The 26,840-nt window shown below is 39.1% G+C and overlaps 1 protein-coding gene across 1 annotated transcript; it reads left to right on the top strand.

The window, feature by feature from the left end:
- The first annotated feature begins 115 nt into the window (after positions 1-115).
- On the top strand, positions 116-24,223 carry Nrip3 (nuclear receptor interacting protein 3). Its single transcript, XM_046438360.2, has 7 exons — positions 116-356; positions 17,070-17,231; positions 17,728-17,810; positions 19,888-20,027; positions 20,798-20,850; positions 21,032-21,126; positions 21,421-24,223. Exons 1-7 carry the CDS (start codon positions 183-185, stop codon positions 21,434-21,436), a joined length of 723 nt encoding a protein of 240 aa, XP_046294316.1. The 5' UTR covers positions 116-182; the 3' UTR covers positions 21,437-24,223.
- The last annotated feature ends 2,617 nt before the right edge of the window (positions 24,224-26,840 follow it).

The raw sequence follows: 26,840 nt of genomic DNA on the forward strand, positions 1-26,840 counted from the left end.
CTCCGGGCGGGGTGATGTGCCAGCCCCGCCCGCCCCCCGCGCATTGGCTGCTTCCCATGACGTCATGCTCGGCTATAAAAGGCGGCGCGCTGTACTTGCAGTGCTGGAGCAGCTCGAGGCTGAGGGCGCTGGGTTCCGGGAGCCGCGAGCCGCGGGGCCCCACGGCCGCGGGCGCCTCAGCAATGTTTTACTCAGGGCTCCTCACGGAGGGCGGCCGCAAGGAAACCGAAATGCGGGAGGCGGCGTCGCTTCGGCAGCAGCGCCGGATGAAACAGGCCGTGCAGTTCATCCACAAGGACTCCGCTGACCTACTGCCCCTGGATGGCCTCAAGAAGCTGGGCTCGTCCAAGGACACGGTGAGTCCCTACTGCCGCGCCCGCCTTGGGATCCCCGCCGCCGCTCACGTCCCGGCCCTTGCAGCCAGGTCACCTCCGCGCGGCTGGGGGCATGACCGCTGCTGCTTTCACTGAGTCACCCGCAGGGCCCCCGCAGCTGTTAGGTGCTAGGCCGATGCTCGTGAGGGGGATTCCAGCATTCCCTTGAGACTTGGGTTTCTCTCGGGATTCCGTAGTTCCTTTCCTAACCTGCGCTCGCTCTGGGGTTGCCTCCTCTCTCTCTCGGCGCTCTCCTTTCGGTTAGAAGGAAGAGACCCTGCCGACCTACACTTTTGCCTTCAGGTCTCCTTTCCTCTCGCATATTTAATACTGAATTTGGTTCTTAGGATTCCAGCCTCTCGAAGCGTGGGCTTCCGCTACCTCAGAGGCTGTGTGTCAGGTCCTATGACCCAGACAGAGGTGACTCCTAATGGATGAGTGAAGGAAGAGTGGAAAGAGAGGTTTCTTGACAGTCACCATATCCAGATGACTTTTGGTTCACTCCATGCCTCCCTATGCAGAATCTACTTCTTCGTTTGGTTTTGGTCTTATCTACCTCTGACTTTCCATCCTGACTGGGGAGAAAGAAAAGGGGAAGGTTCCCTGAACCCCAGACATCTCTTGACCATTCGCACCTCTCCTCCACCCCACCCCCTCAAGGTGTAGGTGGAAGGAGGAAGCCAGGTTGCTCCAACTCACTGTCCAGCTATTGTGTGTAATAGCTGGAGCTGGGGCTGGTGCAGTCGTTCGTTTCTGGAAGACTTGACATTAAGTAAAAGTGAGTGCAGGCCTGGAACCTGGGTTAAAAACCATGCTGTCCTTTATCTATAGAATGGGGATGGACGACTAAAGGTTACCAAAAAAAAGGACTGTATCTGATTCTGATTCTCCTCCCTCAGTCACTGTAGTAATGAGGGGCCAAATTTATGTTTAACTTTGTAGTTTTATCTGGACTTGTACTAAATTCACAATAACTTTATTAATCTGGGAGTAATTTATGAAACATTAATTATGTCACTTTTATAACTGAAATAAGTGTTCTACATAATCTTTCTAGTATTTTTATATTTTGAATTTTTGAACTATTTAATTTTGATGTGGTTGTTGGCTACATGGTTCACTGAAATTGCCATTTCTGGCTCCAGGATGGTAACAGAAGGCAGAGATTCTGCATCTACATTTTCTTTTTAAACAGTTCCAATGACACACCCATGCCAACCAATTTTCCCTCCCTGCCATTAGTGACTTATGTGCTAAGGATACCTACTCCAGTCATCCTTTTTTAAAACATTTTTTTTCTGCCTAAGCCACAAAATAGTTGATCTGATCATGCTAATGCAGAGTGAAGAGTGACATGTATTCCTGCAAAAGACATGACTCCCTTTTCCCTTCTCTCTCTTTAAAGCAGTCTAGATTCATTTAGCAGCCCATACTCATGTCTTCACTTCTTCAGACCAAAACAGTCCTAGGTCCTGGAAGCTTCAGAAATCAGTAAAGAGGGAAATATTAGGAGGGGAATTAAAATGTGGACTTTTTCATATTGGATTTTAGATTTTAACATTTGATTGTCTTGGATTGTCAAGGACTCCCCCCTCCCCAAGAACTACCACAGTCTCCTTCTTCCTAAGATTTGTTATACTACTTCATGCTATGTTAGAAGAATTCCATCTGCTTTTCTGACTCCAATCTGTCACATCGAGCCACCAGGAGCTGATGGCATAGAACATTGCAGTAGATGCAAGAGGAAGCATCCTCAAGAAGCAGGATATTGCCATAGGTGTGACACACAGCAGTTGCCTGTGAAGCTCTGAGCCATGGTTCACACTTTATGTACCCATTATCATGGAGTTATTTTCCTTCTCTCACTGTTCTCTCACCTTTAATGTGCAAGTTATTGCACAGAAGAGTGAGAACAGGTCACAGAAACCAAAGCAAACTGAGTTAAGATTTAGACAGCTGTAAGACTAGGGTGAGACAGCATGTTTTAAGCTCTTTTGGGACTGATGTTGCAGTCTCGGTACAATCTTAGAAACATGTCTTATCATTTTACTTTATAAATAAATCTGGCAGGATAGACCAGTGCAGACTCTATATTCTCTTAGTAGAAGTAAAATTTGGAAAGTGTTAAAATTAGTTGATAATTCTTAAAAAAAATCTCAATAAAAAGGGGATAAAAAGGGAGGGTGAAGAGGAAGAAGAAAAATTAGCTTTCACCAACTTGGGGTTTATGCAATGTGAAGATTGTGGTTTTTGTTTTTCCCCATATTAGTAACCTGTCTTTGAATTATGCTATTGACTTTTTTGAATTATCTACCTCATACCATGTAATTTCTACAATATTCAGTGATATGTCAGCCCTCTTTGGCAGAAATGACCTATAGGCAAACAAAGTGGTCATGTTCTTTAAGGCCCAGGAAAGTGCCTTTGTCTTATTATTTTGTGTTTGGAAATGGCTGCTACAAATTCTGCTATGGAAATTAATTTTATTTCATATGTCTGGCTCTCTTGTTTTGTTTATCCTTTCATTCTGTTGTGTATTTTGTATTAGATTAAGAACTAAAACCAGAGATATAAGTAATATTATATTTGATTTTTTTAACCTTGATGAAGCTGGAAAAAAGAATGTTTCCATTCTTGCAGTCTTGCCTATTTTAATTTCTCTTGTTTTAGGTACCAGGTTTATAAAAGTTCTTCTCATTGTGCCAAAGGCTTTTTAGTTTTTAAAAATGTCACTTAATGGGGGCTGGGGCTGTAACCCAGTGGTAGAGTGCTTGCCTTGCACATGTGAGGTACTGGGTTCGATCCTCAGCACCACATAAAAATAAATAAATAAAGATATTGTGTTCATCTACAGCTAAAAAATATATTTTTAAAAAGTCATGTCATGGATAATATGCTCCTTTTCCAATATATTATTATTGATCTATATGCTTTAAGCCATATCCTTGTCTGGTAGTAGAGAGTTTTTCTTTCCTACCTATTATTTCCTACCTATTCTGAAAATAACCAAATGTTATAGTTATATTCATTACAGTTAGGAATGAAGGCCAGGGCAAAGATGAATGAAGGCCAGGGCAAACATTGAGACAAACTGACCATGAAATACCTGATTAGAATCTCTCAATCAGAGTAGACTAGGGTAATGCCCTATAGTTTAGCCATCCATAATGCCATAAGTCTAGAGCTAGAGAACTTTGGAACCTTAGGAGAGAAGCATGAAATACCAGTATAATACCAGGATGTTTCAAACTGATGATTTCCAGAACTGTCATCAAATCCTGGTCATAACAAAAATTTGGACTGTGTTCAGCATAGTCTAGGTGATAGGACCACAAAGATGAAAATAGAAAGGTTTCTATCTATAAGAAGTTTGTAAGTTAGGATACGACACATGGTTCATTTATCACAAAGATATTTATTGAGTACCTACTGCATGTTAGGTGGTAATCTAGGCATTGGAGATATGATGGTAAACCAAAACAGAGTTCCTGACATTATGGAACTTGTATTCTTCTGGGGAGAGGAGATGGAAAATAAAACCAAGTAAATATTTAACATATCAGGTAATAATCTGTATTGTGGAGAAAATAAACCTAGATTAGGGGAATAGAGAAGGTAATGGCCAGCGTGGATTTAAAACCTTGCTATTTCTTACAGGACAGTCTGGAAAGGCCTCTCTGATAAGATTACATTTGAAGATATGCAGAAGGAAATGAAAGATCAAAGTATCTTTGGAAAGAGTGATATAGGGAGAAGGAATAGCAAGTGCAAAGGCCTGGGCACCAGGGTACTTGATATGATTGAAGAATTGTAAGATGGCCAGTATGGCTAGAACAAAATGAGCAAAGGGGAGGGCTATAGGAGATAAAATCAGACATGCAGTAGGAGGCGAGATTACCAATGACCTTGTCAGCTAGTATGGAGGCTTTGGGGGCTTTTATCTGAGATGGGAGACCAGTGGAAGATTTTGAGCAGAGGGCTGACATGACATGATTTATTTTATAAAAAGATTACTAAAGCTATATGTGGATTAGACTACAGAAGGTATAGAAGCAGGGTGAATGATCAGGAGGCTATTATATAGTAATTCAGGTGAGAGATGGTGGTGCCTCAGAGCATGTGGTAGCTGTGAAGGGGACAAAGTCATATTCTGAATATATTTTGAAGGCAGATTAATGGATTGAATGAAAAGTCTGAAAGAAAGAGTAGTCAAGGATGAACTCAAAGTTTTTGACTTAACATTTGGAATAACAGAGTTATCATTTACTGAAACGGGTATGAAAACAGCGGGAGCAGGTGTGAGATAATGAATAAAAACCAGGGTTTTGATTTTTGAATAAGTTTGGGCTCTTTAATAGTTATTCAAATGTAGATTTTGAATAGACATCATGCAAAAAGGTAAATAGCACAACCAGGCAGACTTTGCTAGTTGTCATGATGTTACAGTCAATAAATGCAAGAGAAGTAGGGGAAAAAGTCATCACTCTGGCCTGTGTGAGGACAGGAACAGAGACCAACATCTAATTACAGCTTCACCATTCCCTGAGCAGCTGAGAGAAGGCTGCCTCCAGAGCATGCTCTGTAGAACCTCAGAGTAAGAGGAATTTTATAGGTTATCTGCTTCAGTTTCTCACCCATTTGTGAATCCTTTCTGGAAAAATATAGTCTGTATGTATAGCTGAGAAACCTCCATCTCAGACCAGTCCACAAGCAGATAAAAAAAATCTGGAAAATGCTGTTTTCTTTGAAATAACATGTCTGCAGCCACATCAATGTTTATAGCAGCACAATTCACAATAGCTAAACTGTGGAGCCAACATAGATGTCCTCCAGTAGATGAATGGATAAAAAATGTGGCATATATACACAATGGAATTTTACTCAGCAATAAAAGAGAATAAAATCATGGTATTTGTAGGTAACTAGATGGCGTTGGAGAAGATAATGCTAAGTGAAGTTAGCCAATCCCCCAAAACCAAATGCCAAATGTTTTCTCTGATATAAGGAGGCTGACTCATAGTGGGGTAGGGAGGGGGAGCATGGGAGGAATAGATGAATTCTAGATGGGGCGGAGGGGTGGGAGGGAAAGGGAGGGGGCAAGGGATTAGCAAGGATAGTGGAATGTAATGGACATCATTATCCAAAGTACACGTATGAAGACACGAATTGGTGTCCACATACTTTATATACAACCAGAGATATGAAAAGTTGTGCTGTATATGTGTAATAAGAATTGTAATGCAAAAAAAAAAAAAAAAGAAAAGAAAAGAAATAACGTGTCTGTTGGGTCATGAGGCAATGGCAGAGAAAACAGAACACAGAAGGCCCCGGGGCAATGTGACAACCTGCATTAGGCAGATTCATATTTATATCTACACACACGCACACGCGCGCACACACATTTACTTATTTATTTTTGAGGATTTTTTTTTTTTGTGTGTGTATGTGTGTGTGTGTGATGCTGGGGATCAAACCCAAGGCCTTGTGCATGCCAGGCAGACACTCTACTACTGAGCCACATCCCCAGCCCAAGGATTCTTTTAAAAATTTTTTTAGTTGTACATGGACACAATACTTTTATTTTATTTGTTTTTATGTGATGCTGAGGATCAAACCCAGTGCCTCACATGTACAAGGCAAGTGCTCTACTACTGGGCTCTAACCCCTCCCATATGTCTTTAGGAACTGTAAATACAAGAATAATCTGTCTGTGTTCACATGGGACAGGATAGATCACGTATTATATATTCAGCTAGTAAGCAAAAAAAAGAAGTCAGAGATATTAGTTCCCTTTTCAGATAGATATATGTGTATTGGGTTTGAATCAGAGTCTATGTTGTCTATAGAATACGTATGAGGACTAAAATAGCATAGGATTTTCAGGCCCTTTTAGGGTAGAAAAAAGTGATATCCAGCTTCAACTTTAGGCTATGCATGAGAATTTAAAATACACATATATGCACACAAGTAACATTTGAATGTTTATATCTGACATGGTATTAAATGCTTTATATGGATAATTTCTCTTAATCCTCACAAAAGTATTATGAGGTACACAGTAACTTGAACTTTAAATCATATACTTTTAGACACTACTCAAAATCAGAGGTTGGAAAAATTTTTTCTGTTAAGGACCAAATAACAGACATTCTCAACTATACAGGCCAAACTCTGTCTCAACTGTTTAACTCTGTTCTTGTTTGCAAAAGGAGACATGGACAGTAAATGAGTATACCAATAAAACTTTATTTATAAAAACAGGCAGCAGGCCAGATTTGGCCTGTGGAACATATTTGCTGACTCTAGTTGTAGGACTTGTTTTTTGTTTTTGTGGTACTTGGGATTGAACCCAAGGACACTCTACCTCTGAGCTACATCTCCAGCCCTTTTGTTTTTTTATTTTGAGACAGGGTCTCACTAAATTGCCAAGGCTGGCCTAGAACTTGCAATCCTCCTGCCTCAGTGTCCTGAGTAGCTGAAATTATAGGCATGCACGACCACACCTGGCTCTAGTTGTGGTTTTAATGCTATCTAGAGACCTTGGGTTTCTCCTCTGGGAATAAATGCTACAAAGAAAGCAGACTTCTGTCATTTATTCTATTTTCCAGTCTGTTCTGTTCTGAGCACTACAGAAATGCATTAATTTCTTTTTGTCTAGGTTTAGTATGGCATGGGTAAAGGGGTTGAGAAAATGGCTTTAGAAGTTTTATTCAAATCATAATTCTATGGCACCCCACATTACAAGTCTTTTTCCTCTCACCTCACTTTTCTTTCTACTCTACTGCCTGGTTGGAAGAGATGTTTAAGCAGTGCTGCATTAGGTTGAGGAACTTCAGCCATTTCACCCAGAATAGAGTTCTGCCCACAGTGCCAGTTTCCTTCAGACACTCTGGATGGTGATGGAGACATCACATTAGAACTTGCATGGTTAAAGTTTAGATGCCTATAATAGTCACATTTCAAAATATATAGAACCAGGGACTGCTTAGAGTTAGTAGCTGTCTTGTTGTGGTTTAGCGTATAGTAGGATCCAAATCAGGTTGGAGACTTGAGAATTATCTCCAAAAGTCCACCAAGGTACCTGTAGCACCTATCTAGCTAATTAGTACTGTGTATCTTGAAGGGCATCAAGATAGCATTTGGAAAGACAATATTTCATAGATGAAAACACTTAAGCACATTTATAAAGCAATAGTCAAAGAGTGGGAATACAAGCAATACAAACTATTATATAACTATTGAAGGGATTCTGAAAGAAAGAACTAGATAGTATTAATCAAGAAAAGGTTTTTTGAATAAATAATGGGTAGAGGTCTGTTCATGCAATATTGTGTCAAGAGCAGGGGATATATCTATGATCGAGTCTCTACCCTTGTGTAATTAAGATTCTAGTGAGTGGGTAGGTGTTGTGGTTCAGTGGTAGAGTGCTTGCTTAGCATGTGTGAGGCACTAGGTTTGATTCTCAGCACCATATAAAAAAATAACATAAAGATATTGTGTCCATCTGCAACTAAGAATATTTAAAAAGAGACTCTAGTGAGGGGAATGAAATAGTAAACAAATAAACAAAATAATTCTGAGTTTCTAATTGCTATGAAAGAAAAACTGAAATATGTTAGTTATTAAAGAAGTGGGTTGCCTACTTTAAATAGAATGGTCAAGGAAGTTATGTCTCAGGAAGTGACATTTAAGCTGAGATCTGAAAATTAAGAGCAAGCTAATTATTTAAAGAGTTGGGGAAGAATATTCCAAAAAGAGGGGCTAGCAGATATAAAGGTTTTGGAATGGGAAAGGGTTTTGAACAAAAAAGTGAGCATGTATTGCGTCAAATACATAAAGGGATGAGTGACAGGTACATGGAAGTTGGAGAGAAGAGCAGGAGCCAGCCCTATAGTCCATAATGAAAAGTTTGAATTTTGTTTGAAGAACGTTGGAAGCTATTGAGTTTTGAGTAAGAGAGTATATTTTTAAAAACTTACTCTCACTACTATGCAGAGACTGGATTGGATAAAAGAATAGGTAGAAGACAAATTAGGAGGCTGTTGCAGTATGGATAAAAATTGATTATGTCTTGGTTAGATCGGAGATAGTGAAAATGGGGAGAAGTAGATTTATTTCAGACATGTTTCGAAGGAAGAAGCAACAGTACTTGGAAGGGAGGTTAGGAAAAGAAAATAGTCAACAGATGAATAGATAAAGAATATGTGGTTTATATGCACAATGGAATATTACTCAGCCAAAAAGGAGAATGACTTTCTGACATTTGCCGGTAAATGAATGGGTCTGGAGACTAACATGCTAAGTGAAATAAGCCAATCCTAAAAAAGCATAGGTCAAATGTTCTCTCTGGTATGTGGATGCTAACCCACAACAAGGTGTGGGGAGGGGAAGAATAGAAGTTCAGTGGATTAACAAATGGGAATGAAGGGAAGGGATGGAGGGATAGGAATAGGAAAGACAGTGGAATGAATCTGATATAACTTTCCCATGTACATATATGAATACACCACAGTGAATTGCAATATCATGTACATCCTCAAGACTGGGATCTTAATTAGAATAAAATGTACCCCATGTTTGTATAAAAAGGTCAAAATAGACTCTACTATCATGTATAAATAAAAAGAACAACAGCAACAACAAAGGATGAGTGATCTGGGACCAGTAGTCAATACCTGTAGTCCCATCTACTTGTGAGGCACTGAGGTGGGAGGATCACTTGAGTACATAAGTTCATGACCAGCCTTGGCAATACAGTGATGCCTAAGCAACTCAGTGAGACCCTGTCTCTAAATAAAATACAAAATAGGGCTGGGGATGTGACTCAGTTGTTGAGTGCTCCTGAGTTCAATCCCTGGTACAACGCCCCTCCCCCCACCTAAATACAGTGAGAATCCTGGTTCAAAAATAAAATCAATGGACATTGATGCCATTTACTAAGGTTGGCAGAAAGGAAGTAATCCAGAGTTTTGAAACTGATCAAGACTTGAATCTCAAACCTCTTTTATTACTGCTGAAGAAAGCAAGGCATAGAAAAAAGTAGTGCTCAGGTAGCTTAGTTATTTACTTAAGGTAATATGGGATAAGTGGTAATGTAATTTGCTAAAAGTAGAAAGTCTTTGTGGAGGAATAATTTAGCAAATGAGACTGGGAAGGAGGATGAATGGTAGATAGTAAAAGATTTTGAATGCTAAGTTGAAGATCTTTGTTCACTACAACTGGCAAGAGAACCATTGTGGAGGAGAGGGATCAGGAAAGTAATGTTTTAGGATTATAGATACTTAGATTTTACTAAGTGGAAATGAAGAGGAATATGTGAGATGTTAAGGAGGCAGAATTTCACTCTCTGAGGTAGGGGATAATACAGGAAGTGCAAGTATTATGGGAAAGATCGGTGAGAAAAGTTAAGTTTGAAGTGCCTATGGAGTGTATATAGTAGAGGAGTTAATAAAAGACAGTTGGATCTATGGATCTAAACTCAGAAAGGAGAGCTGGATGTAAGTTAGAGTCATCATTGTAAAGCCAGTAATTTATGCAATGAAAGCAGATAAAATTGCCCTGAGAGTATATACAGACTGAGAGAGAAAAGGACCAATGGGCAATGTGGAACACTGACATTTTAAAAATGAGCAGAGCTGGGCACAGCGGGCACAGGCCTGTAATCCCAGTGGCTCAGGAGGCCAAAGCAGGACGATTGCAAGTTCAAAGCCAGTCTCAACAAAAAAATGAGGTGCTAAGCAACTCAGTGAGACCTTGTCTCTGAACAAAATACAAAATAGGGCTGGGGATGTGGCTCAATGGCCAAGTGCCCCTGAGTTCAATCCCTAGTCCCACCACCCTGCTGCCAAAATAAATAAATAAATAATGAGCAGAAGTGAAGGAATCAGTGAAAAAGACAGATACAGAATAAACAGACATGTGGTTTTAGAAGCCAGTGGAAGAGAGTTTCAAGAAAAATGGCATGTTGAGTTTATTACAGCATTTACCTGATGACAGAATGTGAAAGAAAGCTTAAGGTTCATAGTAGTTAAATAGTTAACTCAAGATTTGTTTATATATTGTTTATTCTAAAACACACCCAAATATCTATAGGGGGTGTGTTTTAGAATGAGAAAGTAGGACAGATGTGGAAAATAGTTGCTAAGCTGGCTATAGGATAATTTGGTATTTTACCTGTCTAAATTACAGTAGTGGGTGGGGGGAGCACATGCATGCACACACACCTGTTTTTTCATGACTGTCAGACACTGTTACTTATCTAGATTATCACCAATTCTTGGCCTCTTTCTATCTGCCTGACTCCTTTATAGAGAATAGAAAAACTAAATTCTCTCCCAAGGTCTCTTGCAGCTAGGAGTGGCCATGTGAGTTCTGACCAAGAAGATATAGGCAAAGAACTACTGAGGGAACTTCTGGGAGAGCTTTTATTCTGGTAAAAGGAATGGATGGCATTAGCACGGTCCCTTTCTCCTTCCTCATTTCTTAAATATGGATATAAACCTGAAGTCCCTATATTACGACCATGGGGAATGTTCAAGAGAATGCCAAAGATGGTAAAACATCTGGTTAACAGCTCAAAATCTGTTAATCTGAAGAGTTAATGAGTTAACCTTCAAATTTCTTGTTTTGTGAGAAAAATAGACCTGTATTTAAGCCACTGTAAACTGGCTTTTCTTGTGACTGAATTATTTCCTATTATATGGGATATTTTTATATTTTATTATTTATAAAATATGTGTATGCAAATTAAATCTTCAAAATTTAGAACTGCTGCTTGTGTAAAGGATCACCATATTTCTAAATGGTGATACTGTTACTTTTTGATTTATTGCTTTCACTGTTATCTACTAATTGCATTAAAATAGATAAAGATTTTATTTTCTTATATTTTCCCATCATATCCTCTCTCTCCTATTATACTAATCTTCTGATAAAAAATTTTTTTGGATCAAATCAGCATTTACTGCTTACATTATTATAACTATATTCACATTCACAGCTGAGTCAAATATACCATGATTTTTTCTTACATAAAAATTTGTTTTTCTAAAAATTACTTTCTTTGTGTTTTTCTTTACTTAATTTTCAATGTAAATTAAAATCTTTCCAAGAACCTTAAAACTATAGATGATCTAGCAAGTCCAATTTTTTTTTTTTTTTGGAGACATCCTTCCTGAAGCTGCAATTTTCCCATTTCATTTTGGGCTAGTTGTTCTTTTTTTTCCCCCCTATTTTAAAATTTTTTTAAATTTATTGTAATTAGTTACACATGACAGTAGAATATATTTTGACACATTGTATACAAATGGAGCACAACTTCTCATTCCTCTGGCTGTACATAGTGCTGAGTCACACCAGTAATCATACATGTATATAGGGTGATGTCTGTCTCATTCTACCCTCCTTCCCATCTCCACAGCCCTACCCCTTTCCTCACTCCCCTCTGCACAATGCAAAGTTCCTTCATTTTTCCCTACATGCTCCCCCACTATGGACCAGCATTTGCTTATCAGAGAAAACATTCAACCTTTGGTTTATTGGGATTGGCTTATTTCATTTAGCATGATATTCTCTAGTTCCATCCATTTACCTGCAAATGCCATAATTTCATTATTCTTTAAGACTGAATAATATGCTATTGTATATATGTACCACATTTTCTTTATCCATTCATCTGTTGAAGGGCATATAGGTTGGTTCCATAGCTTAGCTATTGTGAATTGAGCTGCTATAAACATTGATGTGGCTGTGTCACTGTAGTATACTGATTTTAAGTCCTTTGGGTATAAACTGAGAAGTGGGATAATTGGATCAAATGGTGGTTCCATTCCAAGTTTTCTGAGGAATCTCCATACTGCTTTCCACAATGGTTGCAATCCCACCAGCAATGTATGAGTGTACCTTTTCCCCCCACATTCTTGCCAACACTTATTGCTTGTATTCTTGATAAATGCCATTCTGACTGGAGTAAGATGAAATCTTAGTTTTGATTTGCATTTCTCTAATTGCTAGAGATGATGAAGTGTCTGTTCATTTCCTTAGCTCAATTATTGATTGGGTTATTTGTTTTTTTTAATGGTAGGTTTTTTTGAGTTCTTTATGTATTCTGGAGATTAATGCTGTATCTGAGGTTCTGGTGGTAAAGATTTTTTTCCCATTCTGTAGGCTTTCTCTTTGTGTTATTGTTTCCTTTGCTGAGAAGAAGCTTTTTAGTTTGAATCCATTCCATTTATTGATTCTTAATTTTACTTCTTGTGCTTTAGGAGTCTTATTTAGAAAGTCAGGACCTAAGCTGACATGATGAAGATTTGGGCCTACTTTTTCCAGACTCACTGTTCTTAAAGCCTGATAGAAAACCTATTCCTTAAACTTTTCCTGCAATATAATTCTCAGATTTTCCTTTGTCATTTTTTTCTCTATTGGATCCTTTTTTTGGGGGGGGCGGGGGGGAGATATGTTCCATTTGTTTCTCTTTGTTTCCCTCACTTTAGTGGAAGATATCTTTCAGTAGCTTCTTTAGGATGTAGGGGAAATAGTTCTCTAAGTCTTGATTGTTTGGCTAGTTGTAGAAATTATGTACTCTCAGATTCTTGAAGGCATTATTCCATTGTCCTTTAGCATCCATTGTTACTGCTGAGTAGTCCTGTACCATTCTGGTTCCTAATCCTTTGGATGTGGCTCATCTTTTTCTCTTTGGAAGCTTTTGGAATCTTTGTCACCTATGATATTCCACAGTGATGTGAAATCTTGATGTAGATCTTTTTTCTTTATTATGCTAGGCTCCACATGAGCCCTTTCAATCTTTTTTTAATACTTTTAGTTTTTGATGGACCTTTATTTTATTTATTTATATATTGTGCTGAGAATCGAACCCAGTGTGTCACACATGCTAGGCAAGCGTGCTACCACTGAGCCACAATCTCAGCTCCCCCTTTCAATCTTTAAACTTATGTTCTTCAGTTCTGGCTTAGAACCCACACTAACTTTCAGCTGTTCTAGAAATCTGAAAACCTGTCCAAACAAACAATTAGTCTCAGTCTTTTGATTTACAGAAAGAGTACACTTTTGGCATTATTCCCAGCTGTCTGAATCAAATAGGAGTATTACCTAGGCTTTAAACTAACCTATTTCCAACCCTAATCATACCCTATGACTATAGAAGTTCCAACTCCTCTAACTTCTAAACTTTTGCAGGGTTTTAGTTTGAGTGAGAAAACCATTTTCACAACTAGATACCAATAAATATAATAACTCAAACATAATAGTTTATTTTTTCTTAAGTACACAGTGCAGTCAGTCATTGGCATCTATGTTATAGTAATGATCCTATTTTATGCATGTTTGCAAAGGTATTTTTTAGAAGTATATACTTCTATATGTAATGATCGTTATTTGTAGGAAGTGGAACTATGAAGGGGCTGAGAAGTTAAAGAGGCTTTCACCTTTAATCTTTTTTTTTTTTTTTGGTTTGTTTTGGTACTAAGGATTGAACCCAGGGGCATACTGCCACTGAGCTACATCCCCAGATCTTATATTTATTTATTTATTTATCTTTGAAACAGGATCTTGCTAAATTGCCCAGTGTCTCCTGAGTCACTGGAATTACAGGCAGGTTTCACCATGCCTGCCTCGCCTTTATTCTTATATTTAATACTTTATTATTATTTAGTATTTTATCATTATTATTATTATTAGGTACTGGGGATTGAACTCAAGGGTGCTCTGCCACTGAACTATATCCCCAGTCCTTTCTATTCTTTGAGACAGATTCTCACCAAGTTTCTGAGGGTCTTACTAAGTTGCCAAGGCTACCCTTGAACTTGCAGTTCTCCTGCCTCAGCCTCCTGAGTCTCTGGGATTACAGGCATGTGCCACTGCAGCCAACAGATATATGAATATATTACACTGAGTAGGAGTTTGAACTTTTTTGGTCACTAACTAAAAAAACAAAGGAAAAGATAGAGGGGCAAAATGCACTGGAGAAGTAAAGTAAAATTAAGGCTGAAAATTGTCTACTGGATTCTAGATCATTACTGGTATTGTGAGATCAGAAGTAATCTCAGTGAAGAAAATATAGTATATCACGAAATAGACTTAATGGTTTAGGCTTAAAAAATTATAGACAAGAGTGTGATTACAGATGAGGATGAGTTCAAGAGGCAGTATCTGGGGTTTTGGGTGAGTTTTTTCCTTAGTGTCTAGAAAATTTGAGATGTTCTTTAGCCTATGCAGGAAGGATCTAGGAGAAAGAAAGGAAAATACAGAAGACAATACAGAAGAGAATGACTTCAAGGAGGATAATTTCAGAACTTGCCTTATTTGCCTCATCTGTCCTTAGATTAGGCCCCACTGCAAGATTAACAGTAAGCAAGTGAAGTATTCAGCAAGACCAGTGTAAGATTGACTGGGGTCGTAGTTTGGTGGTAGAGTGCTTGCCTAGCACATGTGAGGCACTGGGTTCAATCCTCAGCACCAAATAATAATAAAAATGAGCTCAATTCACAGTAGCTAAACTATGGAACCAATCTAGGTGTCCTTCAATAGATGAATGGATAAAGAAAATGTAGTATATATACTCAATGGAATATTACTCAGCTTTAAAGAAGAGTGAAATTATGGCATTTACCAGTAAATGGATGGAGTTGGAGAATATCATGCTAAGTGAAATCAGCCAATCCCAAAAAACTAAATGCCAAATGTTTTCTCTAATATGAGGATGCTAACTCACAATAAGGCTGGGGGGTGGGCACTAAAGAAGAATAGTGTTCCCTTAGATTAGGTAGAGGGAAGTAAAGGGAGGGCAGGGAAGGGGATGTGGGGATAGGAAAGATAGTAGAATGAAACAGACATTATTACTTTATGTATACACGTGACTGCATGACCAATATGATTCCACAACATGTACACTCAGAAAAATGAGAAATTATATCCCATCTATATATGATATAGCAAAGTACACAAATGCATTCCACTGTCATGTATAACTAATTAAAACAAATAAAAAATAATTTTAAAAAAGTGGGAGAGTCCCAAGCTTTAGGTAAAAGGGATTTGATTAGATGGCTTGTGAAACCCCTTCCAATTTTCAATTCTCCAAATTCATTTTATCAAAATTGGTCCTCCTAGGCATGAACTTGAAAGAAACAAACACCCTGCTTTAGAAGGCTTGAGCAGGGAATGCAGGTTATTAGTAAGAGAGAATAGGATGAAGAATTTATTTTTCTTTTGAGGAGCAAAGCATATTGCATCACAAAATTGGACAGAGTTAGCACTTCCTCTAGCCCCTTATGAAGCTAGGAAGCTCTCATTTTCTTTGTAAGTGCCTTTCCCGCCTCTTTTCCCAGGGACACTAATTTAGAATCTGCTTTGCCAAGAACCGGTATATTTTAGGAATTCATTTCTTCACCTCACCAGGGTTATAGTGAGTCATGGATCTGACTCCATTCTTCCTTAGAAATCTGTAAGGTGGAAGATAATGAAGACCTCCAGTGCTACCCCTGCCCTAGGAATATTTTAGGCTCTGGGCTTCTAAGGGTGATTTATTCACTTCCCCCTGGAATTGAAGAAATAATGTATTATATGTTAGATATCCTTTGAGGGATTTAAAAAAATTTTTTTTAGTTGTAGTTGGACATAATACCTTTATTTATTTATTTTTATGTGGTGCTGAGGGTCGAACCTAGCACCTCGAATATGCCAGGGCAACACTCTACCGCTGAGCCCCAGCCCCAGCCCCCCTTTAAGGGATTTTTAAGTGTATTATAAACTGAGCATAAGATGCCTGCGTATAGAAATTTCTCAGGTCAAGCGACTTCAAGAGATGTTCTTAGGGGGCCACTTGGAGTAGGAACAAAAGGGCCTGAATACATCTTCTGGAAAAACTCTCCCAAGCTCTATCAAAGATCAGACTTAAACATTCCTCATTCTGCTTTCTAATATTGGATATCCTGGCACACACATAAGATCTAAATAAATTCCTGCTTCTTGGTTAGTGTCTGCCCCTCTTATGCCCCAACTTTTTGACCCATTGAAGAAAGGGGTTGGATAACAAAATGAGGCAAGAAAAGCGAGTGATTTGAGGTTATCAGTGAGGATGATTCTTATGGGTTCTGTGAGACTCCAAAGTATGTCTGTTGAAAAGCTTGCTCAGCAAATGTGGATCCCTTTTCCATCCCATCCATCCCATGGAATCACACAAGAGCCATGTCACCAAAGCATTTGCAGACTAGGTGTATATATAATACTAAAGGAGTAAAACGTGACATAAAAGTAAATAGCAAGGTACATTTCTTCAGCCTGTGGGAGTGAGCTCCTCTTTCTGTAAGGCACTGATTTACAGATTACGTATTCCAGAATAAGGTCACTTTCCCCTTGAAATGCCCTTACAAGGGAAAAAAAGGCAGGAGTCCACATCACCAGGGTTTTTCCACTCTGTTGAGCCATAGAGCAGTCATTGGCCCTATCCATATTTTCCAGTGTCCTACTTTGCCTTTTCATTTATTCAGGGTAACCTGTTGAAAATTGGCTTATAGCACTTGCTGACAATGAGAAATCCTCACTTGAAGGAAGAATAAGGTTGCAAGGGTAGAGTTCAATCATGTGAGGTTCCTTAATTATTTTTGTGGTACTTTGGGAGTAGTAGGAGAAGGGGGAAGTGACCTGTCTCTAAGAAGTCTCTGTTTTCTATCCCTCAAGCAACCTCATAACATTCTGCAGAGGCGACTCATGGAAACCAACCTGTCTAAGTTCCGAAGCAGTCGTGTACCTTGGGCCTCCAAGACCAACAAATTAAATCAAGCTAAGTCTGAGGGGCTAAAGAAGTCTGAGGATGATGATATGATTTTGGTTTCTTGTCAGGTAATGTTCAGAGAATAGCTTTTCTAGGGCTTGAGGGCAGGATTTGGGGCCCTTTATGATCCCAATAAAAGGTGCTTTCCTCCAAACCTTCTAGACTGTGGGTCTCATCGTGGAATTCATAAATGACTTTTAAAGGGGGCATTCTGGGAAACACTGGAAGTATATGCAATATTTTGTTTGCATGTTCATCTTTATGGGAAGGACCAAAACTTTCATCAGATTTATAAAGGGGTATGTGATTTTTTAAAAAATATATATTTGGTATATAGAATTAAATACCCAAAGTCCTTTGAGATGTTTTGTCACCCTTGGATTCAGCAGGAAAAAGAGCCAATCAAAGGCAAATTTAGCAGTGGGTAAAGATGGGATCCTACCAACCAATAATTGGGAGGATGCTATCCAACCCTGCCTTTCATTTGACATCTGCTGCTTCTCTGCCTCTCCTTTTCTTATTGCTTCTCTGGCTTTTATTGAACAGTATGTTTCCTTCCCACAGTGTGCTGGAAAGGATGTGAAAGCCTTGGTTGACACAGGCTGTCAATACAATATCATCTCCTCAGCCTGTGTAGACAGATTGGGGTAAGTAGCCACTTGTTCTAGGTGGAAATCAGATGTGAATGCACTTTTTGCTTGAATCTATTTTGAGGTTAGACATCCACAGAAGTACAAAGAGAAACATACAAAAATCAGATCTCAGCTGGAACCAGAGTGCTTACAGAGGAAACAAGGGTAGGTTCTCAGGCATCTGGGAGAAGTCAGTGAGCCAGGAAGTCTTAGGCTTTCTGTTAGCTCTCACCTATTAAGTTCTGAGCAAAGACCTATAGACTCTGGAATGAGAACATGAGACTTCTGATTTACCATATGCCCTGCTCTGGTCCACCAGACAGTAAGTCAGAAGTAACTGTCCTATTGTTACTCCTGGTGAGTAAAAGCAGGGATATTGTTGGTCTTAACTTACTCAGGACCTGGAGAACACACTGCCGGAAGAAGCATTAGTCGGAACTAAGAATAGGCTACTGGGCCCTGGCTGTCATAGGAGTGATTTCTTTTTCTTTTTTAAAAGAAAGAGAGAGAGAGAGAGAATTTTTTAATATTTATCTTTTAGTTTTCAGCGGACATAACATCTTTGTTTGTATGTGGTGCTGAGGATCGAACCTGGGCCGCAAGCATGCCTGGCGAGCGCGCTACCGCTTGAGCCACATCCCCAGCCCCCATAGGAGTGATTTCACTGGGAGTTTCTTAGTGCCTCTCCTCCCCACGAAGAACATGTAAAATCAGGTCCTACTGCTTCCCCTGCTGGGGAATGAGTGGGAGGAGGACACCTAGTATATCGAATGTCTTCAGTTCTCTTAACAGATAGAACTGGGCTCTCCCTCTTTTAGTCAGAGAAAACCATTCTGTATCTTGCCTACTTTTTACTCAAGCTCTACTTTTCTTTTCTTCTTTCTACTCTTTCCTTCAAAGTACCAGATGGGCCTTGAAGTCTAGCCCAGAATCAGTAAGATCAACCCAATAATCACTTTCCATATCTCTAGCCCTAAGTACAATAAATTATTCCCTAGCCCAAATCTCTGCAATGATACAGTCACTGATATAGACATCATGGTCCAGTTTGAGTTACATTCAAGACATCCATATTCTTAAGTAGGCTTTATATAGGCTTCATCCTGTATCTACTCCATCTTTTATCCCTCACCACCAATATGACTCTTTGAAGTTGACTCTATGTATTTTGTATATTGCTATGTAGTGTTGGTGATGGAGGAGTCTGGGACTCAAGTGCTCTTGTGGGATGAATCCTGAGCTCTTATTAGGTAAAGAGATGAGATATGGTGCAACATGATGGTTCCAGAACAACTAATAATGTTCTGTGTATAATTAGGCAGCAGACTGCCATGATTCTCGAGAAATTAATAACCATCTGTAAAACTGCAGTTATTTTTCTTTTGGATGGGCTGTAACACCAAAAGACAGGATGTGGAGGAAAGCAGAAGTATTGGCACAGAAAGTCCATAATTAAGTATTTATCTACCAACCCATAATAGCTCGGGTGCTAGCTATTCCAATAGGCTTATATAACTATGTGAAACATTGGTGGTATTCTTTTCCTTCTTCTTGCCAGGTAATATTCAGAGAATAGCTTTTTTTTAATAGAAAAGTCAAATTAATGAGAATTTTCTCTATAATATTCCCTGCTGATACCATTATTCAATGCATTTACTAAATACATACTTGCCCCCACTAACCTTATAGCCTGAGACAAACCTTCTAAAATTAGGATTAACCCACCTTCTTTGATATTTGTTACCCACAGACGAGTAAAAGGACACATTAACTAAACTGCTCACACATAGGTGGGGAAGTTAGGATGCAGAATAGGATACTCTCTGAATATGTCAACTTTCCTATTTCACCAATGCAGATAGTGATATAAGTTTTTTGAAAATAGTAAACAAAATTTAGGGGTTTTTTAATATTCCCATCGCATGTTTAGGACAAAATGCTGAAACACGTGTAGGCTGGATAGTTCTTATTTTAGTAAATTAATCTCCAGAAATCCCTAGAGAATTCCAATTGTGGATCAGAAGGTAGGCATTGCTGGATTCTACCAGAAACCTCTGCCAAGAGGATTCTGATATCTTTCTTTCTGGTGCAGACTCAAGGAGTATGTCAGATCTCACAAGCATGAAGGAGAAAAGTTTTCTCTACCCCGACATCTCAAAGTGGTGGGCCAGATAGAGCACCTAGTGATCACAATGGGCTCCCTGCGCCTGGACTGCCCAGCAGCTGTGGTTGGTGAGTAAAATGGGGAACTGAACCTATGGGCCCTAATGTAAACCCTCATGAGAACTCATGCCTGTAAATACCGACTTTCTCAAAATCCCAGTTTCTCATTTTTCTGTGCTATAGTCCTTGTTCCAATTTTGTCCTCTAAAGTATTAGATGGACCCAAGCTAATTTAAGACATGCTAAAAATCAATCAGAAAAACAATTGTGGAACTCAGACTTAAAAATCATGGAGCAAGGAAACAAACATTTTTGTGTGCAGGTGAAACTATCCCAGGAGCTTTCCATTAATTAGTTAGTGGCACAAAACAAAATCCTCTCACTCCTTTCCCATAAATCCCTTAATAATTTCTCATATACCTCCTACAATATTCCTCTCATGCATTCTCTTCTAAACTATTCTTGTTTTTGACTACAGGGGTCTCTGTCTTTTAGAGTGAAAAAGACTTGCATTTGAATCTTGACTGCATCCTTTTTTTTAATGAAAATCATAATCCAATTAATAACAGAAAAATACAAATTATCTTTGGGGAATATACCTTGCTTACAGACAACCATGTGCATAAGACACACATATATACAGCTCCTGAAATCCCTTGCTTTTTAACTATAGTGATCTGAGAAAATTACTTAATAATAGGTGCTTAACAGATGTTCATTAGCTGGCTGGCCAGAAGGAATGAAGGATGAAATGAACCTAATGATGATCAAACTGGCTTCTAAGCCATCAAGGAAATGGCTGAATCTTATTATTTTTTGTTTCATTTTCTTTTCATTAGAGGACAATGAGAAAAACTTGTCTCTTGGTCTCCAAACTCTCCGATCCCTGAAGGTAGGATTGACTTCACTTTTCCTCTGATGTTTCCTCTTTAAGGCAGGGATCCTTTTGTATGGGGACCCTATTGTGGAGTTATTGAAAAGGGCTGGGGATGTAGCTTAGTGGTAAAGCAACCCTGGGTTCAATCCCCAATATCAAAACAATAAAGTGACCAGTGATTTTCCTTTGTTTTCAGTGTATCATAAATTTGGATAAGCACCGGCTGATCATGGGGAAGACAGACAGGGAAGAAATTCCTTTTGTGGAGACAGTTTCTTTGAATGAAGACAAGTAAGTGTTCAGATTGGCCAGGAAAAGTCAAACCCGTTTGTCATGAGATGAGGGGATTCTCAGACAGTATGTGGGTTACATCCTGCCTTTAGCTTTCAATCATACCCCAAGCCCACCCCTTCCCACCCCCATAGTTTCACCATCCCACAAAACTCTGTAGCCCATACTTCAGAATGAGCAGTGATAAAATCATACAAAGTGGGGGAAATGGGGAACTTTTAAACCAAAGTTTGTTTTGCCTTTGGTCTTTTTTTAATTTGGTGTCATTTTTCTGATGTTTCTTTCTCATTTCAGCACTTCAGAAGCATAACTACAGTCTATAGCATATCTGCACGCGTGCACACACACCAGGTTGACAGATTGAGAAAACTGGGTTTGAACCAAATGCTGTAGCAACTTGCTGTGGACCAAGTCCTTCCCTCCAATAGATGCTCCAGGGACTCCTTCCCACTCACACCTTTATAGACTACTGTCTGTGCTTAGAGATCTTGTCTGGTTACAGCCATTGTTTTCTACTTCTTTGATCACTTAATTTATAGACCCTTTTTGACACTGCCAGGTCTCCCTTGTGGCCTATTTCTCTGCTTCTTCCAAGAAATTAATTAGTTAAGTGTAGGGGCTGCCAGGTTGTATTTCTTCATAGATACACTTGCTTTTCCTATAGCTAAATGTGTAACAAACAGGAACCTGACTTTTATCTCCTTTCAGAGATATAGGAAACCTATGTATTGGAATTAGAATCCCTTCTAATTAATTGATTTATCAAGTATGAATTGATCGTAAAGAGCCCAGATAAGTAATCTCGTCCAAACCTTTATTTAAAGGTCCAGAGAGGCCAGTGAATTATCTAAACTTATATTTAAAGTCAGTGACAGAAGGGACCTAAAATTCAAACCTGATTTCTAAGCTAAAGCTCCTGTGCTGACTCATTTGTTTTCAAGCCTTAACGGAAAGCAAAGAGGTATGTGTAAAAAACCAAAAAGGCAGGGTAGGGAAATTTGTGCTTGGAGATGTATTCCAGGAGGAACTGGGTCACCTTCTTTGCTAGGTGCCAAGCCCACTTTTAGTTCCCTCCCCTAAATTGTTACATGTAGGCCCTTATCTCAGTGCCTAAAGACTGAAGGTACAAAATGAAATAGTCTTTCACTGAAAACTTCTTGAACAGGAGGAAGGGGAAGAAACCACAGATGGAGGAATATTAATCCCTCTCTGAGATATAATTGAAGGCTTCAGTGAATAATAGGGGCATCACTAAGACATTGAGTGTCCCCAAGATCCAGTCAATATTTTTGCCTAGCTTGACAAAGTAGTTGGAAATAGGGGTAAGGAAAGGAAATTTAAAAAATTCTGAGCAGGGCCAGAATAGAAGGGAGCAGACTAAGTAGAATCAATTGGTAGGGAGGCCTACTGGGGGAAACCTTTCTAGGATGGTGGTAAGGAGTAAAACTGACAGGCAGGGAATCGAAGCTTGGGGAAGTCCCCAGCTCTGTCTTCTTACAAACAAAGAAGCAGAGCACTGGGTGGTGTTAAGAACAACCCTTTTATAACTGCTCAGTATTCCCAGACCCCTATCAAAGAGTTGGGGATATCATGAAGGTAGGGGTTAGAACTTTTTTGTTAGGGTGTCAGCTTAGGCATAAACATACCTACAATGGAATCCCCCCTTCAGTTCAGTCATATAAGTGGTGTTTGGACAAGTAGGAAAAATAGCCAGCTGTAAGTATCACTTTAAGATATTCCCAAGTCTACCCTTGGTTCACAGCAGTAGTTCACGTGGTGTTTAATGGATCCCACTTTGAACCTTGCCAACTACCACCAACTATTTTGTCTAGTGTTTAGTTCCTGCCACTATCAAACAATTTTTTGGAACTTGAATATTTTTGCCCTCACAGAAGCTCCCTAAAGATTAGGAACTTGGTGACCCCCATTTGAACAATTAGGCAGTCATTGGTCATTGTCACTGGGTCATTCCCTAGGCCTCTTTCCTATCAGCCTCTACAAAGGAAGCTGGATGGACATCTCTGCATAGCCATAGTGGAGCAGACTAGGCTACATCTGAAGTTCAGTATTTGAACCAAGGATTGCCAACTTCAGTCTGTCCTTCAGCTACACCCATTCCCTTACCTAGGAGATATTTGCTCCTTCCCACACTCCTCTCCTACCTATCATGTGATGCTTTGTCCTGTGTCTTATCCTAGGATAGAGCTGAAATATTTAATTCCTTGTTTTCCTACATTAAAGTTTAACTCCAAGCCTTGACTTGTGGCCACATGTGAGGCATATTTCAGGCTCTTTCTGGTTTATCATTATTGAATTCCCTTTAGACCAAGTAAGCCAGGAATTCTCAGATTCTGCAAAGATGCAAGTGATTCTGGTTCTTAGTTTAGGACCATATAGCATTAGGGGGATAATTACATGGGTTTAATGATCCTCTGGTCTCTGAAAATCAGTAAGCAATTTTCTTGATGGAGACACCTAAAAATGCCTAAAGGCAATTAGGGTAAGTCTTAAAATTCATTAACTTTCTTTAAATGCTCCAAGTGGATTACTCTGATAGCTTTTATCCCCCTGAGGTTCATAAGGGAGCACTGTCTACTTTGGAGGGGGCTATCAAGATAAGAAGGTGAGGTCAGTTCTTCCCAGAGTCTTAGAAAATTCAGGTGCCTCTGAGGGAGTGGGAGAGGAATGTCTACCTACATCATAGTTCTGATAGGCAGGAGCAAGAAGTACCATCTCATTCCTTATTAGATGTCCACCACAAATATAGGATGTTTAAGAATATTTTTGTCATTTGATATTTCTATGCCTGACTCTTTTAAGGAATGAATATTTTCTGACTTTTCTATTGCTTTGTCCTGCACAGACCCCACCTGGTATGATTTTTTATTCCTTAGCTCAGAGTGGATTACCTGGTATGTTGGCTGCCCTCACTCTCGTATAATAGAAATCTTTCTAGGCTGGGCACACGGAGATGAACTGGATTCCTCCCTCCTGATGCCAGGCCTCTCTGCATTGGCACTTTATCTGCTCAGTGTTTCTGGCTGTGTTGGGTTTATTTGTGAGACTGTTGAAACAATAAAGTGAAATCTTCCCTCTTTGTGCTTGTCTGACAGTCTCTGTGTTAGAGCCCTAACCAGGAAGGTGAGGGAGCCCAGGCACAGCCTGATTACATCAGTGTTTCTCTCTTAGGGCCTTCTGAACACAAGTCTTTGTGGGTTCCTCCATTGCTACTAGTCCTTCAGCTCCCTCTTACTGGCTATATGTCTTTAGGCAAATTGGTGAATCTCACTGAGCTTGGTTTTGTAGTCCATAAAATATACATAATAATAGTACTTACTCATAGTGTTATATGAGATAATCCATATAAAGTGGTCATGCAAAACTTCATATATGAGACTAATCTTTTATGGTGGATCAATCAGCAGTGAAGGAGAGAATACTTCTAGAAAAAAATATTAATTCAAACAGGAGAGGTTAGGGAAGGAAAATGACTGAATGAATCTTAATATATTGTCAAAGTCAATGTCAAATGGTATTCCAAATAAATGCATTTTATATATTATGGAAACTTAACTCTTAAGTGTTAATATCTTTAATCTTTATAAATAGAGTGGTTAAATAGTCAACTAGTAACATGATTTAACTATGAAACCAGATGCTCCAGTGTTGACATACTCAAAACCTGCCAGTTGCCTTGAATAAGAGGAAGTTTGATTTAGTAGAGATACTTGTATTTGACAGGGGAGAGACTTGGAGGGTAGAGGGAGTGGGTACATATAACCTTCTGTACTATAAGCATGAATAATAGGAATCTAACTCTACTTTGATCTGATCTGGGGATTCTGTTATGAAATGCTGGACTCCTTATTACACTGGATGATCTTTACCTGGGGCTGTGGATTTTATACTGAGAAGTGCTATACTGATTCTTATCTTACTTACTCTGGAGATACATAAAGGTATGAGAACTGATTGATGCTAGGGTTGACCTTGTGAGGAACCAATTACCATGTTAAAGTCCTATAGAAACGGTCCCCCAAGCTGGGAATGGAGCCACCATTTGACCCAGCTATTCCCCTTCTTGGTCTATTCCCTAAAGACCTAAAAAGAGCATGCTACAGGGACACTGCTACATCGATGTTCATAGCAGCACAATTCACAATAGCAAGACTGTGGAACCAACCTAGATGCCCTTCAATAGACGAATGGATAAAAAAAATGTGGCATTTATACACAATGGAGTATTACTCTGCATTAAAAAATGACAAAATCATAGAATTTGCAGGGAAATGGATGGCATTAGAGCAGATTATGCTAAGTGAAGCTAGCCAATCCCTAAAAAACAAATGCCAAATGTCTTCTTTGATATAAGGAGAGTAACTAAGAACAGAGTAGGGACGAAGAGCAGGAGAAGAAGATTAACATTTAACAGGGATGAGAGGTGGGAGGGAAAGGGAGAGAGAAGGGAAATTGCTTGGAAATGGAAGGAGACCCTCAGGGTTATACAGTGGAGGGGGTAGAGAGAGAGGAGGGGAGGGGAGGGGAGAGGTGGGGAGGGGGGATGGTGGAGGATGGGAAAGGCAGCGGAGCACAACAGACACTAGTATGGCAATATGTAAATCAATGGATGTGTAACTGATGTGATTCTGCAATCTGTGTATGGGGTGAAGGTGGGAGTTCATAACCCACTTGAATCAAAGTGTGGAATATGATATGTCAAGAAATTTGTAATGTTTTGAACAACCAACAATAAAAAATTAAAAAAAAAATAAAAAATAAAAAAAGGGAAAAAAAATAAATAAAATGAACACAGTGAAAAAAAAAAAAAAAAGAAACGGTCCCCCATATCTAAGCTCATACTAATTTCTCTGTTGTATAAGGAATAACTGGGAAATAGAAAATATACCATAATAAAGAGGTTTCATTATGGCAAATTTGAGCACAAGGGTCTATGAAAGGGACCTATTCTAAGGCCTGACCAAATGGAGGATCCAGCTGTGAATGACCCATAAGGAATAGTTCAATATCAGCAGGTAAGTCATGAGGTGAAGAGTAGACAATTGGGGCTGGGGATGTGGCTCAAGCGGTAGCGCGCTCGCCTGGCATGCGTGCGGCCCGGGTTCGATCCTCAGCACCACATACAGACAAAGATGTTGTGTCTGCCAAATACTTAAAAATAAATATTAAAATTCTCTCTCTCCCTCTTTCTCACTCTCTCTCACTCTTTCTTTAAAAAAAAAAAAAAAAGAGTAGACAATCATATTTCCTTAGTCCATTCTCCTAAATCAGGAGCTAGCCAACTTTTTCTGTAAAAGTCCAGATAAATATATTTGGCTCTATGGGTCAGTCCTTTGCAACTACTCAGTGCTATCACTATGACATGAAAGCAACCATAGGCATATTCAAATGAATAAAATTTGAATTTTATGTAATTGTTACATATTACAATATAATGTCATCTTTAGATTTTTCTTAGCCACTTCAAAGTATAAAAATTATCCTTAGTTTGCAAACTGTATGAAAACAAAATTTGGCTATAGGTTATGATTTGCTGTGCTATGTCTAAATTATTTCATACCTTCTTTTTCTTCTCAAATTCCAATACCTTCTTCCCCATTCTCACTTTGAGATGAAGACTTTGCTTTCTACTTCATTCATGAAGTAATCAGAACACTCACCACCTCACCACATCTATTCTCTTCCCAGCATCTGTA

Source organism: Marmota monax, unplaced genomic scaffold, assembly GCF_021218885.2.
Source record: "Marmota monax isolate L192 unplaced genomic scaffold, Marmota_monax_Labrador192_F-V1.1 WCK01_AAM20220418_F8-fsc00061, whole genome shotgun sequence".
Taxonomy (NCBI): Eukaryota; Metazoa; Chordata; class Mammalia; order Rodentia; family Sciuridae; genus Marmota; species Marmota monax.

What these genes read in the sequence shown, in the direction of transcription:
- Nrip3 (XM_046438360.2), top strand. Translation starts at nt 183, where the DNA reads ATGTTTTACTCAGGGCTCCTCACGGAGGGCGGCCGCAAGGAAACCGAA. An exon ending in TGGGCTCGTCCAAGGACACG is followed by an intron (nt 357 to 17,069) that starts GTGAGTCCCTAC and finishes CTATCCCTCAAG; the next exon opens with CAACCTCATAACATTCTGCA. An exon ending in TGATTTTGGTTTCTTGTCAG is followed by an intron (nt 17,232 to 17,727) that starts GTAATGTTCAGA and finishes TCCTTCCCACAG; the next exon opens with TGTGCTGGAAAGGATGTGAA.